The sequence below is a fragment of the Fonsecaea erecta genome (assembly GCF_001651985.1).
Source record: "Fonsecaea erecta strain CBS 125763 chromosome Unknown Scaff12, whole genome shotgun sequence".
Classification (NCBI taxonomy): Eukaryota; Fungi; Ascomycota; class Eurotiomycetes; order Chaetothyriales; family Herpotrichiellaceae; genus Fonsecaea; species Fonsecaea erecta.
The window spans coordinates 42,097-57,982 of record NW_017387255.1 but is presented as its reverse complement, the minus strand read 5'-3'; the positions used below and the strand labels follow the sequence as shown (position 1 = coordinate 57,982).

Below are 15,886 nucleotides of genomic sequence, written 5' to 3'. Positions count from 1 at the left end.
CCACAACCAGGTTTTTGGTACAGCGCCGCGCCCCCTTAAAGCATCAAGACAGGTGGAGCCAATGACTATTGTCACAGTCTATCCAAGCAAAATGATAGATGTTACCAATCTTCCCAACCAAAGAGCATAAAGAATCGATTCCTCTCAGAGTCCACCTTAATCGCTTTCCGCTTTGCCAATACCCTCATCTTGGTCAGGAGGGCGATTTTCCAAGTTCGCGTCACCTGAAGTCCCCCGGGCAGACAGATCTTGAGCAGGATCATGCTCATTTTCGGTAGCAGCGGCGGGGATTTGTTTCTCTCCCACTTCTGCGTTAGAGAGGATGCTGTTTCCATTCTCATCGACACGCACGCCACTGCCAACACGAACACCCTTGAGCTGCGTAAAGTCATCTGCGACCATACCACCCTCGTATTTCTGCTCGGCGGCCGGTTCTTTGCTCCTGCGCCAGCCTGTCGTAAAGACCTTGCTTCCTGATATGTCGAACTTGGGCAGTGGATGAGCCTCCGTGTTGAAGACAACGCTGTCAAGAGGGAAGAAATCGTCATCTGAAAACAACAAATAGAAATACTTGAGTGTCTCAGCCAGCCAGAAACTTTCCATGTTATCACGTCGTTTCCTCTCTCGAACGGGGTTCTCCATCACCGTATCCAGAGAGGTGTAGGCGTACACCTTGCCTGTCATCTCATCGACGACCTTGGTGTGCTCGCGGAAGGCTTCGAACATTTCCCACCCCCACTGCCGGTATTTCCTGTCCTTGGTGATGCGGTACATGTAGAAGAGCGATTCGATAGTCTCGGGTCGCTGGAGATTGTGCACATCGTTCGAGTGAATGTCGTAGTCAGAGCGCCAGTCTGCATCGACATCGTCAGAGAGCTCAGCAGCGTGTGGTGGTTTCCACGTTGGGTCAACATGCCCTCGCCATTGTGGAGCGGGATTGTCTGTATGGAAATAGCAGATCTCGGGGGCGAGGCCGGTCGGAGTGACCTTGTACATCCCCCAGCACGTCTTCATCAATTCCTCGGCGAGATTGAGGTTCTCGTCATGTTTCTTCGTCCACTTGCTCCCCAGTCTGGCTTTGGCTTGCTCGACCGTCTGTCCTTCGGTTACTGCTAGGGCTATAGTCCCAGGCATGAAACACGCCAGATGATCCATCTTGGCAGTCAGAGGGGCGCTGAGTCCATTTTGCCTTTCGGCAAGGATGGTTAATGATGCATGCTCAGAATAAGTGATCAAGTGTTTCTTGACACCCTCAAGTGCCTCGTCCCACATATCCAAGTACACCTCCTCAACCCCGCCCGTTTGTAAGTACTGTTTGATCAAATATTCGTAATAGCTGTCCCCTCGAGATCCCAACCGTATATTTTCGCCTCGAAATTCGCCCGTTGCGGGGTATATGTAGATTGGTAAGAGGCCATCTTCGCGTTTTTGGGATTCGATCACCTCAATGACGTGCTCAGCCTTCGTCCAGTAGATTGGCTCCCCTGTGATTTTGGCAAGGTACTTCATTTCGAGTTGTAGAGTCGCCGCTTCAGCGGTAGAGGATGCACCTCCGTCGACATGTGAACCGACTCCTTGGGTCGTGTTCAAGTTCACTGAGGCATACGGAATCCCCGAAGGTGAATCGTAGGCCCCGAGGAGACGGTCTGCAAGATCTGTCGCCTTCTCAATGTATAGGTCTTCTCCCGGTTGGTTGACGTCGTCGTCCCGTTGCGGTGCAAGGTGTGGGAAGGTTGTTGATAGGTAGTATGCTGACAACAAGCCCCCCAGCATGCGGATAGTCGTCTCAAAGGTATTGACTTCGTGATGGGCGGTGTAAGACAGCGACGTAGATATCCATTCTCTTGCTTTGGCAACATGCGAGGTCAAATTCATCATCATGGCAGTATCCAATGCGTCCACAATGATCCAGCCCATGCCACCTTCAACCATATTCTTTCCCTTCCTCGAGAGAGGGTGGTATTCGTCCATTCCCCAAGCATACTTCTCGTAACCTTCCCAAGATATCTTGAATACCTCTTTCACGGCCTCTCTCTGCTCTGACCAGTCTTCGGCGTGGAAGAAAGAATGCTGATGGGCTGCTGGATCATAGAATTGACGGGAGCCCCAGGGTAACCATCCGGCCCACCAGAGGAACATTAGTGAGGCAGAACCAATCAAGGCCAGCACACTTTTCTGCCGCCAGAACCCTCGCCCTCTCCGCCGACTCGAGGGGAAATGTGGCTTGTCTTTGTACATGGGCAGGTCCTTGTCCTCGCCGAAGATGTCGTTGATTTTGGATGTGATTGCACCAGCAGGTCCTCCTTTTGCATGTCCATTACTAGTGTGCTTCTGCCGCCAGTAGGCATCTTCATACGTGCGCTGTGAGCTGGTGAACGAAGGGGCATTCTGGGGCACCTGGAAGGACATTGGAGGGCGAATCGGACCGGCCGAGTTGGTTCATGTGAGTCGTGGGTGGGTCGATAGAGGCTGTTGAGTGGGATGAAGAGCCCAGAAATAAAGGACAAGGATACCAAAAGACAATGAAACGGTCTATTATACAAGTCGCAGGTTGCACAGAGTGTCAGGTGGCCTTCTTGGAAGGCGATGAAGTGGCTCGTTCAGACACGGCTTGGGAAAATCCTTGGCTACCCGATGTTTACGCCGGCTGCTTGTATTATTGACAACGCCTACCGCCTTGGCTGAAATCTACACCGAGATGACCTTCCTCACCCTCACTCACCCTTACAACCACCACCCTCACTCAACTCAATACCACTTCGAGACCCTCTCTAGACCGGATCCTTAAAATGCTGCGTTAAGCTTTCGGCCCTAGACAAAGCAGCATTCTCCAACGAGTTATATGTTCTCCACAGAATATCTCTCCATAGGTGCCCGTGGTGGTGAACTTTAGGTAATCCCGTGATGGACTTTAGGTGCCCGTGGTGGTGAACTCTAGGTAATCCCGTGATGGACTCTAGGTGCCCGTCGTGGTGAACTCTAGGTGGTAGTTCTTGTTAAGGTATGTCATCTCTGATTCAAGGCGTGCGAATTTCAAATCTGATTTTGACTCCTTCGTCTGTGGACTTTGAACGAGGCGTGTTACTTCTGATTTCGTCGCCGTTCACTTTTTATTAAAGTAGTTAAGCTTGTCATCGAGAGATCGGCTAGATTGAGAGGTAGAGTCGGTACCCTTATTACTGTTATAAAGCGAACCCCTAGGCATGCTAATCTTGTCACCTACGTGCCTGTTGAGCGAAGTGAGACCGTAAATAGTAGGTAACTTTGCCGAATAAAAAGGCGCGGATCTAATTGGTCCGGAAGAGTATTCGTATCCGAATAGCTCTTCTTCAGCAGGGCAGAAGCACTCAGTCCTTGTTCCCTGGCTCAGTCCTTGCCCAGAGAACAAGTACTGTGCCTTGAAATCATTGCATTCTATTCCATTGGCTTTGAGCCCACTAGCCGCAGTGGGATGTCAGTGTCAAAAGCGACTGTGCAGAGCGGCCCCCCGCCTACCATCTGCTACTACGAAAGCATTTTCCTGGCTGATTTCTCGCCTGCTTCATCGAGCCTAGGTAGGTTTCATCAGTGCCCGGGAGGTATAACCGGGGCCGGCTCTGATAAGGAGCGACAGAAGTACCCATGGGATCGACAGAAGAGATCAATGCACCGTCAGAGCCAGGGCACTTCGGCGATCTGCCACTAGATGCTTGAATCAACCCCGACCCTCTGCCCAGTGCCAGCAGGTAGCCTATTTGTGAGAACTATGCAGATCACCCTCAGGATCTTCCCCGAAGAACATTGCTGCCTTGTTTTCCGGTCGCTCTTGATGTTAATGCTATCCAGCATGTATCTCTCTTCGCCTCATACAGACTGAGGGATGAAATTCGACAATGGCAAGCTGCGAATCCTGGGCGGACAATACATTTGGCCCAGTGGTGGCCTCTTGTGCTCGATCCTTTGACTTCACTCTCCTCTTCGAGCAAAGCATCCTCTCCATTGTTCCCAATACTATCTTCCTGCTTTTTGCGGCCTCGCGCCTATGGGTTCTACTTCATGTACCAGCTCGTACCACCAAGTATGGATGGGCTTCTATTACCAAAGTCACAATCGCTTGTTTCCTGGCCGTCATTCAACTGGTCCTCCTGCTGCTGTATACTGCGGCAACGTCCACTGAAAACACCACGTCCCTTTCTGCGACTGTGCTGGCAATGTGCGTGGCGATATTCATTGCTCCTCTGTCATACCTCGAACATCATCGTTCTGTTCGACCTTCGACCCTTCTCAACTCCTACCTTGCCCTCTCAATCATTCTTGACATCCCTCAAACCCGCACACTATACCTGTTACATGGTTATGGTGATCTTGCAGGAGTATTTTCCGCAGCGCTTGGAGTCAAAGCTCTCATGCTCTTACTTGAAGCGCGGAGCAAGAGAAGCTTTCTCGAAGTGCAGTATCAAGCGCTGTCAGTGGAAACCACCAGCAGTATTTTGAGTCGTGGGCTGTTCGTCTGGATGAATAGTTTGTTCATTCAAGGGTTTAAGAAAGTGATTTCTTTTGAAGATCTCGGTGTAATTGACAACAAGCTCAACTCTACAACTATTCACCGACGAATACACGATGAGTGGTCGAAGCAAGACCACCAAGTTAGATGGCCTCTTCTGCGGACACTATGGAGAGCACTTCGGTGGTCTATCTTGTCCACAATACCAGCTCGGCTCAGCTACAGCGGATTCCTGTTCGCCCAGCCGTTCCTCATTCGTCGAGCCACTGATTACCTAGCTCAGCCACGGTCAGAAAATGATATCGGTTACGGTCTCATAGCAGCTACTGGTTGTATTTACGTTGGAATAGCGGTACAGAGCCTGAACCTGATGATGGATTGTGGGCTAATCCGGGGCTGTTAGATATCGACCGCTCTCTACAAGCATCAGCTCTACCGGCATATTACCTTAGCCAGAGGCGCCCTGGTCGCGCTCATATACTCTGAAACACTCTCCAGCGACCGGTCTCTGGATGATCCCTCCGCCGTCCTGACGCTTATGAGCACCGACGTCGACCGGATCTGCCAAAGCTTAGCTGTGCTTCCTGATCTTTGGTCTCGACCCCTGGAACTCGTCGCTGGGACTATTCTGCTCGCATTGCAGTTGGGGTGGGTGTCTGTCATGCCGCTAATTGTTGTTCTCTTCAGCATCACTGCCGATTCTAGAGTCACCGTGACGATAGGCGGAAAAGTCAAGGTATGGAACGATGCGGTCCAACAAAGAATCTCCTTAACGGCAGACGTATTGGGGTCTTTGAAAATCGTCAAAACCTTGGGTTTCACCCGACCCATACATTTGATGCTGCAAAGCGAAAGACTGCGCGAATTGCGCTTCCAGGTGAAATTTCGTCATGCGACTATTTGGCTGAATACCCTGGGTGGGTGCACCATTATCTACGCGCAATCGAAATGTCTGACTTTTGACAGGAAACGTACCACCCGCTCTCGCTGCTGTCGTAACCTTCATTGCATATGCCATCAAGGCTAGAATTGAGGGTTCTGCCTCACTGAACGCCTCTGACGCCTTCACAAGTCTTGCTCTCATCTCTTTGGTTACAACTCCTGCCGCCGAGATCCTGACAGCTTATCCCGCTGGAGCTGCATGTATTGGCTGTCTCAGCAGGATCGAGGCACATCTACTGAAATCACAAGCTGATACACCAAGTCGAGACAGTACTGAACTGGGTGGTCTATCGGATCAGCCAAAATCTGACGACTCATGTATATCTCCTTCCGGCCTCAGAATGCTAGATGGTTCTCATGATATACTTCGAAATCTGGATTCAATTCTCTATCCCGGAAGCATCACGTTCATCCTTGGGCCGAGCGGCTCAGCTAGATCCATATTTTTGCGAGCTGTGATGAGTGAGATTAATCACTCTGAACCAATACAGTCAAGGGGTGGAATTATCTTGTGCGAAAAAACTCCATGGCTCTTTACGGGTACTGTGCGGGAGAATATTTGCGGCAAAAATATTGAGTCTTGTGATGAGGACTGGTATCAGACTATCCTTGTGGCATGTGCTCTCCACAACGAATTACTATCGCTGCCACGCGGCGATTTGACGCATATTGACGGGCAAGGTTCCATTCTCAATGGAGGCCAAAAACAGCGTATCGTGCTCGCTCGTGCTCTGTACCAGCGGCCTCAGTTGATTGTGCTTGACAATTTATTCAGTGCTTCCGGCCTCCAGACGCAACGAGTAGTGATGAAGCGATTATTGGGCCAGGATGGGCTGCTCCGAAAACTCCATGCAACTGGGATTATTGTTGCCCAGACTGCACGCTATGCAGAGATTGCGGACAGTCTGATCACGATTGATCGCGACAGAAATGTCAGTTTGATTCAGAAAACAGCCAAACTGCACGATGGAATTTTCGAGGCCGATACGGATGAACCCGAACACATCACAGAATTGAACACAACCGACGCTATCGAAAAAGACAAAACCTTCAAAGTTGTTCCCAAGTCCGTCATGGTCGAGAAACTTGGCCGCAATGAGAGTGACTTCTCGGACTACGTTTATTATTTCAAAAGCATGAACTGGGTGTGGGTGGTTTTGTTTTTCCTGTCGGCCACCGTACAGACAGTGTGCTATTACATGTCCCAGGTCATCTTGCAGTGGTGGACCGCCGACGGTGGCCTTGATTTTGCGAAGTGGACGCCCCCTTATCTCATTCTGGCATGTGGCAATGCCGTATTTTACGGTGTCACTACCTGGGCAATGTTCCTCAAGCTGGTGCCGGAATCTGCGGCAAACTTGCATCGAATACTCCTCGATACTGTCACGAACGCGACTTATTTGTTTCTTGCAAAGGCGGACGTCGGCGTGTTGCTCAACAGGTTCAGTCAGGATATGACTCTGATTGAGTCCCAGCTGCCCACTGGCGTGCTCTGCACCACCATCTATCTCTTTTGGACCGTTGGATCTTTGGCACTGATATGCAATGGATCAAGATGGATGGCTCTGACTGTTCCCGCGGTCCTGCTTGCGCTGTTCCTTATTCAGTGGGTCTATCTTCGAACGTCTCGTCGACTCCGGGTTATTGAGCTGGAACTGAGAAGCCCGCTGTATTCCCATTTCCTCGAAACAATCAAAGGGATCAGCAGTATCCGGAGCCTTCACTGGGAGCGACAATTTACGGAGACCATGATCAAGAAGCTCGACGACTCGCAAATCCCCTACTACTTGCTCTACTGCGCACAAAGGTGGCTCCAACTGGTGCTAGACCTGGTCATCGCCGCTCTGGCTTTGATCGTGATGACTCTGGCCGTCAGCCTGCGGACATCCACTAATCCGGGTTCTTTAGGTCTATCTCTTAACAACATCCTTAGCTTCAATGAGATTTTGTCTACTCTGCTTCAGTACTGGACACTCTTGGAGATATCACTAGGGTCGATATCGCGCATTCGAGAGTTTGCAACCGATACACCAGAAGAGAAGACACCAACAGCAAGCGCCCAAATCCGGCCTACTTGGCCGAGCCACGGCAGTATCGAGCTCCATAACATTACTGCGGGTTACAGTACGGCCAACAATGCGCTCATCAACATCACAATGTCAATTCGTCCAGGTGAAATGATAGCGGTCTGCGGGCGTCCGGGGAGTGGCAAGACTTCCCTTCTTCTGACCATATCGAGACTGTTGGATTTATCACAAGGCTTGATCAGTATCGACGGCATAGATGTCAGCACCATCGCTCACGCGATGATCCAAGAACGTATCACCACCGTTCCCAGAGACACCTTTCTCGTCCAGCAGAGAACTATACGGTTCAATGTGGATCCCAGTGGCGAGCATAATGACGCACAAATCATCTCAGCATTGGCCAAATTCTTTCTGTGGCCCACGCTCGAAAAGAAAGGCGGACTAGATGCGATGGTCACTTCCGAGTTGTTGTCCCAGAGCGAGAAGCAGCTCTTCAGCCTGGCTCGGGCCATCCTCCGCAAGAGCAAACACGACAACGCCGGCAACAACAGCAACAATCGAGAAAAGCAGAAACACCCCGAACCCAAAGGCGTGCTGCTCCTCGATGAGCCGACAAGCCACTTGAGCCCGGCCCGCGCGAAGGCAGTGTGGCGTGCGATCCGGGACGAGTTTTCCGGGTACACGATCGTGGCCGTTGCGGGACCGCATCAGCGGCTCGACGCTGTGCTGAACAGTGACCGCGTCGCCGTCCTGGAGGGCGGACGGCTGGTGGAGTTTGATTGCCCTGGCGCCCTATTCGCGCAGCCTTCGGCGCTGAGGAGGCTGTATGAGACGGGTGCGAGGGAAGAAGAAGAAGAAGAAGAAGAAGAGGGGGAGGTGGAGGTGGAGGAGCTGTGAGACTGATTGCATTGCCAATACCTACTTATAGTATCTGATCGTGCTGTCGGCGATGCTGAGTTGGCTACGTGGATAGGGGCGACGAGTCACCGCGCCCCTGGCGACTGGGTTCCGAGCGAGTATGGAGATCTCGAAGACACTGTTCGTGGTCCATATGCAATTTTTGAGAAGGCGAGGGGTGGAGAGTTTTTTCGAAGGAGCATGATGTAGCATGCGATTCCTCAAACGATGGTATGGTAGAGGTACTGCTCCCACTTCCAACTAGATTCATCAAGATAGGCTCTGTAACATATGCCCTTCCCTCACACGCATACCACGCGAGCCCTAGAACTGACGAGAACTTCCTGCCTCCCCTGCCTGTGCAAATTGGTAGTTGAGATCACTACCGTAGCGCTCGAAAACCCCCTTCCATCGCTCCAACACTTGCTGTGATCCTGAGACGCATTGCTCATGAACATGTGGTAGTTGCTGCCTGTCCTCTTCTGCCAGCAAGTGAAGGTAAAGTGAAGCTATGCATATGTCTTGGCACCTCCAGACCCGTGGAGAGGCTAGAGCGCGTCATGACTTGGCAAAAGCTTAGCCCCCCTGCGACTAATGACGTAACTGGATCCTTCCCACCACCAGCCGCCTGCTTCCACTGGTGCCACCATCACACCCACCACACCCACCACACCCACCACACCCACACCACCTTTTTCCCGAAATCCCCCTGCAGAGCTGATTGACCGATTACGTGGCACAGAGATCGCAGGATACCACAGACAAGATCTGTGACAATGCACCGGCATCTTATTCCCAGTTCGAGTGTCACGACGTCCTCGAAGCGGAAAGGTCAAAACATGTACACGCAGCTGGGAGAGCAGAAATGTGAGTCCGTGGGGAAACTTGTAAGCAGGAAGGAGCTGGCGGTGCTGGTGTTGGTTCTCAGCTCCTCTATGTACCTCGTATCCTCCTTCGGGCTTCCTTTTTTTCCTTTTTTCCTGTTTCTTTTACCCATTCAATCCTTCAACGTCCTCTCTCGCCAAATAAATATTTGGGGGCTCGCAATAAACTGCCATCCTCCACTCCTGCCTGAGATATCTGCCGTCCTGTAAGTGTGTGTGTGGCCTGACCACCACATTTGTACGGGAAATACTTTCAGATTCAATTGTCCTTTTCGTTTTGTACATGAAGGCAGTATTCGTGTAAACTCTGTATTGCTCATAGCTACAACAAGAACCAAAGAGAAAAATCAAACAAGAGCAAAGAGGTATTTCCAAAGAAAAGTCAAAGACATACGTACAACATGTGTCGGTGGTTCGCCTACATCTCGCCCGACGAGGAATGCCTACTTGAGGACGTCCTCATCACTCCTGAACACGGCATCGCCAAACAAGTCCATGACCACTACTTGCCAAAGCTCTTCTCGCACGTCCCTGGTGAGCAGACGTCCAAGCTCGAGATCACCCTGCGTAACCGCCTCAACAACGTCGACGGCTTCGGACTCGTATGGTACACGCCCGTCCGCTCCTCGTTCATCAACAGCATTGATGGAAGCCGGCCTGCCACATACAAAAATGCCACACCGCCAAACAACGACGCCAACTTCCACAGTATCTGCGCCGGCACGTCTACGACTGCTGTATTCGCCCACATCCGTGCCGCAACGGGCACCTCGGTGGCGGCGATCAACAACCACCCCTTCGTCTTTGGCCGGCACACAATCATGCACAACGGCTTGATCTCGCACTTCGCAGACATCCGCCGGCCGATGCTCAGTCTGATGGAGAAGTCGGCTTACGAGAACATCCACGGCACCACCGACTCGGAGCACCTGGCGGCGCTGTACATGACCAACCTGACCAAGGCCGCCGGCCCAGGCCCGGACAGCTGGGAGCGTCAATATACGCCGCGAGAAATGATTGACGCACTAACTGCTGCCTTCCACACCGTCGTTCGACTGCAACAGGAGACGCTGGGCGCGGAGAACGTCCAGGCCTGTTCGTTAAACGTGTGCTGCACTGACGGCGAGCAGCTGATCGCCGTGCGTCTACGCAACCACGCCATCGAGAACCCACCGAGCTTGTACTACAGCACCAAGGCCGGCGTGACTTTGAACAGGAAATATCCGGACAATGCCTCAGGCACAAAGAACCCCAACGCCACCCTCAAGCCTGAGGACCACGGCAAGCACGTCATTGTGGCCAGCGAGCCCACAACTTACAAGATCGAGGAATGGAAGGTGATTGAAAAGAACCATGGCGTCTTGGTCGACAAGGAAGGGAATTGTACGGAGGAGAAGATCGATATGCCTGAGGAATTCCTGGCTCAGGCGGCTACAGGACGGCATTTCTGATGACCAAGACGATACTCTTTGGTCCAAAAAGTCTAGGGCTCTGGGGAAGATGGATGCTTTTGTCGTTTCAGTATGGCCTCCGCTTATATGCATTTGAACATATGTCTTTTGTGTGGATCCGTCCATGTTCGACATCAGATCATCTCCTACAAACATACAGTGATAAAACCACATTTTTCCACAATGAATATGGTCGAACTAACTCCCAATTCCCCACCCGACAGCTCAGCCTCTCTTCCGCAACTTTTCAATCTTCCTGACAAGGTTGTCCCTCTTCTCCTGTACCTTCCCCGTCAACTCCTGATCATACACCGTCTCCTTCCACGCACCACCAGATTTCTCTTCGTCTTTCACGAGCTGCAGCGCCGACGTGAGGACACCGTTCTCTGCTTCCAACACATCCACCAGGATGCGGCGCTCGTGGTCCAGACGATGGTCCCATGTGTCGGTGAGCGTGTGCACGACTTTATTCCCTCCACGGTCATACTCGTCGACTTTGGCGTGGATGGCGTCTTCTTCCGCGCCGAACCGGAACAGAACATCCTACGCAAGCGTCAGCGTGGGCCCCGAGGCATCGGCGACAAACTCACATTGGTTATATTAATAATTGCATCTAAAATTTCCTGTTGAGATTCGCGGGCAGATATGACACCCACCATCGAGTCGCCTCCTCTGACATCTTTCGTTTTGGGCAAGGGGGATGTGATCTCAGAGCTATCATCTCTAGACTCGGATGGTTGTCTCCGTCCTAGCCTGGGTCCTTGGCCCGAACGATCTCTCAAGCCCGTTTCGTCCCCGTCCACAAGGGTCAAGCTGCCATTACCGATTTTTCGATCCGTCTCTTCGCCATTCGTCTTCTTCAAGCTTTCGCTGTCTGGAAGAGGCAAATGCAGGTTGAGACGTGAAGAGAAAGAGACAGGCGTTGCGGGAGATAGCTCGGGTTCGAGCATAGGCTGATGACTTGCAAGAGGCAGACTCAGGTTTTTTTTCACTCGGACAGGCCCGGTGGCGAGGGGCTTGTGCGTTTCATCCACGGCCTTCTCAAGCAGGGCCGGCTTTCTATCCGCCTGTGCTGCAGGCCAGGATTTGCGGAGAGGATAATGCTGCTTGTTTGACCTCAACGGCGCGGTCGGTGGCGGAGGCAGGCCCATTGGCTCGGCCGCACAGTGCTTGAGGGACGCAGAAGACTCGCGTTCGCTCTGTGGAGTGGCCCGTAGATGTTCCTGCCTTGGTGAAATAGTTTTGTAATAAGTATTGTCCTCACCCACAGCTACAGCTCGCAAGACAGGAACCGGGACGATGTCAACTGCAGTATTGTCGATACGGACCATATCCGCATCGTCTGACACAAGTATCGGCTCGGACTTTCTAGACCCTATGACTTTCTTAGGGGCCACCTTGGGCGTAGCGTGGCTTCTGCTGACTTCTTTGATTGCCATTGCTCGGTGACTGGCATGGAGTTTGCTGGCTTTGATGACCTTTTCAGTCTGGGGATATAAATGATCCATGAGGGAGCTGACTCCGATGGACTGGCGCGTCGGCTCTGGAGAAATGTGAGGTTGCTTGGCTCCAGCAGTGTCGCAAGGTAATTCTGCGTCAGAGACAGGAGGCATTCGCAGCTTCGTTCGCTGTGTATCGGTCTTGTGCGAGCTACGAGAGTCGGGTATATGGAAAGAGTCTTCGCTTACCGCTTCCTCAAGCCCCGAGACAATATACTCAGAAGCTTCCTGGTCGCAAGAGATATCTGTTCTCCATTCGCCATAAAGTTCGATGGCTTGTTCGTCAGCGTTGTCAGCGTGTGTATTCATATCCATATCTCGGCCTCCAGCAGACCGCTCTGACATATCAATGCCATGACGCATGGAGGAGGCCTCTTCCAGTTCCACTGCCCTCGGCATGGGCTCTGGGGTGTGGTCTAGAACACGCTCGTCGACGTCTTCCGCAGGTTCACTCTGAATTCGTGCTGGATGTTCTGGCCTCCGACTGGTCTCATTTATTGTTTCGGGGTCGATCGGCGCTAAGCGGGTCTTTTGAAGGACAGCCTGATTTTCAGGGCCCTGCGGTCTAAAGTGGACGATTCTAGTCTTTCGGAGTAGCTTCTCACTCACAGGAGGTATGGAATTTTCACTCAGTCGTTTCTGACCGTGCCGAGGGGTGGATTTCTGCTGGCTAATTCTCTTTGGATCGTGGTTATCTTCGGAGACAGCCACTGCGAATGGAGGGTCCAATACATGCTTCCTGCTTGCTGGACTCTGTTTATGACTGGTGGATGGAATCACAGAGTTGCGACTTGGTGCAACTTGCTCATCTGGAGAGTCTCGCGCAGGTGATACTTCCGTGGGCACATCGTCCATGTCAGTGTTGTCTCCGTCAATGATCTCTTCAATATTCGATTCGGAACTGTGTTGTGAGGCTTTAAGAGCAATTTCTAGCGCTCCTTTGGTCAGTGGAAGCGAATCCTCTGCACACTCAATGTTGTCGCGGATTCCATGGTTCGCCGGCTCCTCCTCCTCTTCTTCAGCATCTCCTGCACCACCCTCGCCACCCTCGTCAGATAGCTCGATGTATTTTGGTGTTATGGCCGCTCGCCTGGCCCTCGTTGAGGCGGCCGTCGCCCGAGTCTTTTTCTCTGGAGCTTTGGTCAACTTCTTCCCAATTGCCTTGTGCTTGTGCCGTTTTGGTGAAACTGCAGCTTGAGCATTGCGAGCGCGCCCGTTTGTCCCTGCAGTTTCCTTCGCAGAGGCCTTGGTCGGAGCCTTAGGATTATTCGTCCTTGCTTTCTTTGTGGGACGGGTCCCCTCCTCAACGAAAGTCGGAAGGTCAAATTCAGCTGCGTCTGAAGCGGATTTAGATGGCTTCTGCGGCTGTGGTTTTTGGGGAGCTGTAGAGTTTTTGACCGACCTCCGCTTAAGACCAGCTTTGGCTGAACTTTTGCTAGCTTGAGAATGGCCTCCTGGATCAAGTTGGATGCCAACCAAGTTGGCCATAGGAACATCGTGTCTGGGGTTTTTAGGGGTAGATTCAAGTATTTGGTTAATACCCCAGTGTCTGTGATCAACGCCAGAGAACCCGAGGCCGTCTCTCGACGAAGTGGCAGTTGTTTTTTTCACCACCTCAGCGTTATACCTGTGATCCGATTTATTGGCAAGGGAGTGTCGATCTGGATCAAGTGGTTCAGCTTGAGGAGCTGGTTCGGTTGCGTCAGAAGGCGGATACGGCGATGGTTTCTTTCCCAGAGCGCCTTGCGCGACGTCGGCATCCAAATTCTTGTGACCCAGCTGCGGCTGTGCTGGGCTTACTTTGTCTTTTGACTGCACACCTTTTGGACCTTCCTGCGAAGCACGTAGTCGTTCAATCAGAGGCTCGGTTTCTGGGAGACGCCTCGAGGCCGGTGTATCCTCAGCCGACTTATCACTGGAACTCGCGGAAGATTCGAACTTCGAAGCATGATCTTGCCTCGTAGATGTAGCTGTCAAGTCCTGTTTTTGTTGTGCACGCAATGAAATATTGTGAAGAGGGGAAGAAGCATCAGCCTCAGGGATTGTCGAAGCGTTCCATCTTGCACGCTTTTCATGATTTCCGCCTGTAGAAGCTGATCCCAGCTCAATAAAAGCAACAGAGTGCCTTTTAGGACTTCTCGGAACACTTGGCAAGCCAAGCAGCGTATTGTCACACCGCTGCTCCTCAATCATTTGGATAAAGTCTTCCACTGTATCCTTATCACACAGAGTAATAGTGAGGCTGTTTATCGCACCTTTGGATCCATTTATGTGCTTGTCTCCTTCGATCCCAGGGTATCTGATTTCAAGGACCGTCGATGATTCGGACTCTGATGTTTGGTGATTGAGGGAGATATTTTTCGACACAGGGACTGAAAACAATGTGAGCATGTCCTGCCCGTTGGGTACTAGTAATGAGATATCGTGCGACACGGTTGCGATGAAGGGGGAGGGACAGTCGAAATACTCGTTTCCGTCACATTCGAGGCGTTGTACCCGGAATATGCGCTCAGATCTGCAGAAGATTAGCTGAAACATCGCACCAAGCGTAAACGATCTCCGTACCGTCCGACAGATGCTCTTGCAACATCATGTGCACTGAGGTGATCAACAATTTTGCTCAACCACATAGAATCGCCGTTCTTTGAAAGGGGGAAATCATCCACAATACTACGTCGGTTGCATGATTTCTTAAGAGGCTCTCTTTCTGCACCATTGAAGAGTAGCTCTCGGACCACGTCGGCTATCAGTATGCGAAGGAAATAGCTCTCTCCTGTTGCGAGAATGGTTTCCAAGTACGGGCTGCCCTCAAGTTAGTGATGAAATCATTAGCAAGCTTCCGAGTACCTTTCATCAGTTTCCATGATCTGGTTTGCCACGACCGAACTGGAGCGAAGCAAGACGGAGAGGAATTGCGCCAGCTATGCACTGTCAGCTTGGTACAACACTCCGGAGGCTAGATGATAGAGTGGAAGCTCGTACCCTCCAGCGATGCTGTGGTATTTTCTCACTACTGACCAGATGGCGCAGTATGCAAGTGCCCAGCTTCCTTCCAATATAGTCACCCTGTTCTTTGGCTTCTGCGGGAGAAATAGTGGTTGCGCGGGCCAGGGACAAGACTGGAGCGAGAGTATGCTCATCTTTGTATCGTCGGATAGTGTCCTGACTGAATGAGTCTAGCCCGATTCCAGCAGACACGGAAACCCACGAACCATGAAAAGATATAGCAACTTGCTCTGTGTTTCTGAATAGGGGAATTGAAGAACGACCGAGGTGACGACGTAGAAAGACTGTGAATCAAGACGGTTGATATTCTTGGGCTGCCCGTTCTCCAAAGCCTTCTGTAGATCGCGAAGTGAAGAGCTTTCAGTTGGAGTGAAGGGTTGCCTGAAGGGCTTGACGATGTCGGCTGGTAGGCTGTAGGGAAGATCTGATCAGCTTCTCCGTATGTAATGCTCAATGGCGGAGACTGACCTCACGATTCCCCCTTTCTGGAAGCCCTGTTGGAGACATTTCACAAGAGCAGAAAACGAGGCCTGGAACTGAGACTGCTTGTCCATTGTGGGAGATGGCATCGGGTCACGAGCAATGAAATGAGGGAACGAGTCGTAATTCTGAGGACTGGGGATGAGTGAAGCAGGAAGAGCAGATGACCGAGTTAAATCGGTCGTTGCAAGTGGCCACTGATGTGAAAGAGCACAAA

The 15,886-nt window shown here is 51.7% G+C and overlaps 4 protein-coding genes across 4 annotated transcripts; 2 read left to right on the top strand and 2 right to left on the bottom strand.

Annotated features, from left to right (window-relative positions):
• Positions 1–156: 156 nt before the first annotated feature.
• On the bottom strand, positions 157–2,409 carry AYL99_10584 (hypothetical protein; the record flags this gene model as incomplete). Its single annotated transcript, XM_018842090.1, has 1 exon — positions 157–2,409. One exon carries the CDS (start codon positions 2,407–2,409, stop codon positions 157–159), a length of 2,253 nt encoding a protein of 750 aa, XP_018688251.1.
• Positions 2,410–3,872: 1,463 nt separating this feature from the next.
• AYL99_10583 (hypothetical protein) lies at positions 3,873–8,349 on the top strand (the record flags this gene model as incomplete). The annotated part of the gene is made up of 3 exons (XM_018842089.1): positions 3,873–4,835; positions 4,887–5,400; positions 5,450–8,349. 3 exons carry the CDS (start codon positions 3,873–3,875, stop codon positions 8,347–8,349), a joined length of 4,377 nt encoding a protein of 1,458 aa, XP_018688250.1.
• Positions 8,350–9,634: 1,285 nt separating this feature from the next.
• Positions 9,635–10,684, top strand: AYL99_10582 (hypothetical protein; the record flags this gene model as incomplete). The annotated part of the gene is made up of 1 exon (XM_018842088.1): positions 9,635–10,684. One exon carries the CDS (start codon positions 9,635–9,637, stop codon positions 10,682–10,684), a length of 1,050 nt encoding a protein of 349 aa, XP_018688249.1.
• A 225-nt stretch (positions 10,685–10,909) lies between these two features.
• AYL99_10581 (hypothetical protein) lies at positions 10,910–15,743 on the bottom strand (the record flags this gene model as incomplete). Its single annotated transcript, XM_018842087.1, has 7 exons — positions 10,910–11,227; positions 11,275–14,698; positions 14,749–14,985; positions 15,031–15,104; positions 15,202–15,345; positions 15,396–15,600; positions 15,658–15,743. 7 exons carry the CDS (start codon positions 15,741–15,743, stop codon positions 10,910–10,912), a joined length of 4,488 nt encoding a protein of 1,495 aa, XP_018688248.1.
• Between the last annotated feature and the right edge of the window lie 143 nt (positions 15,744–15,886).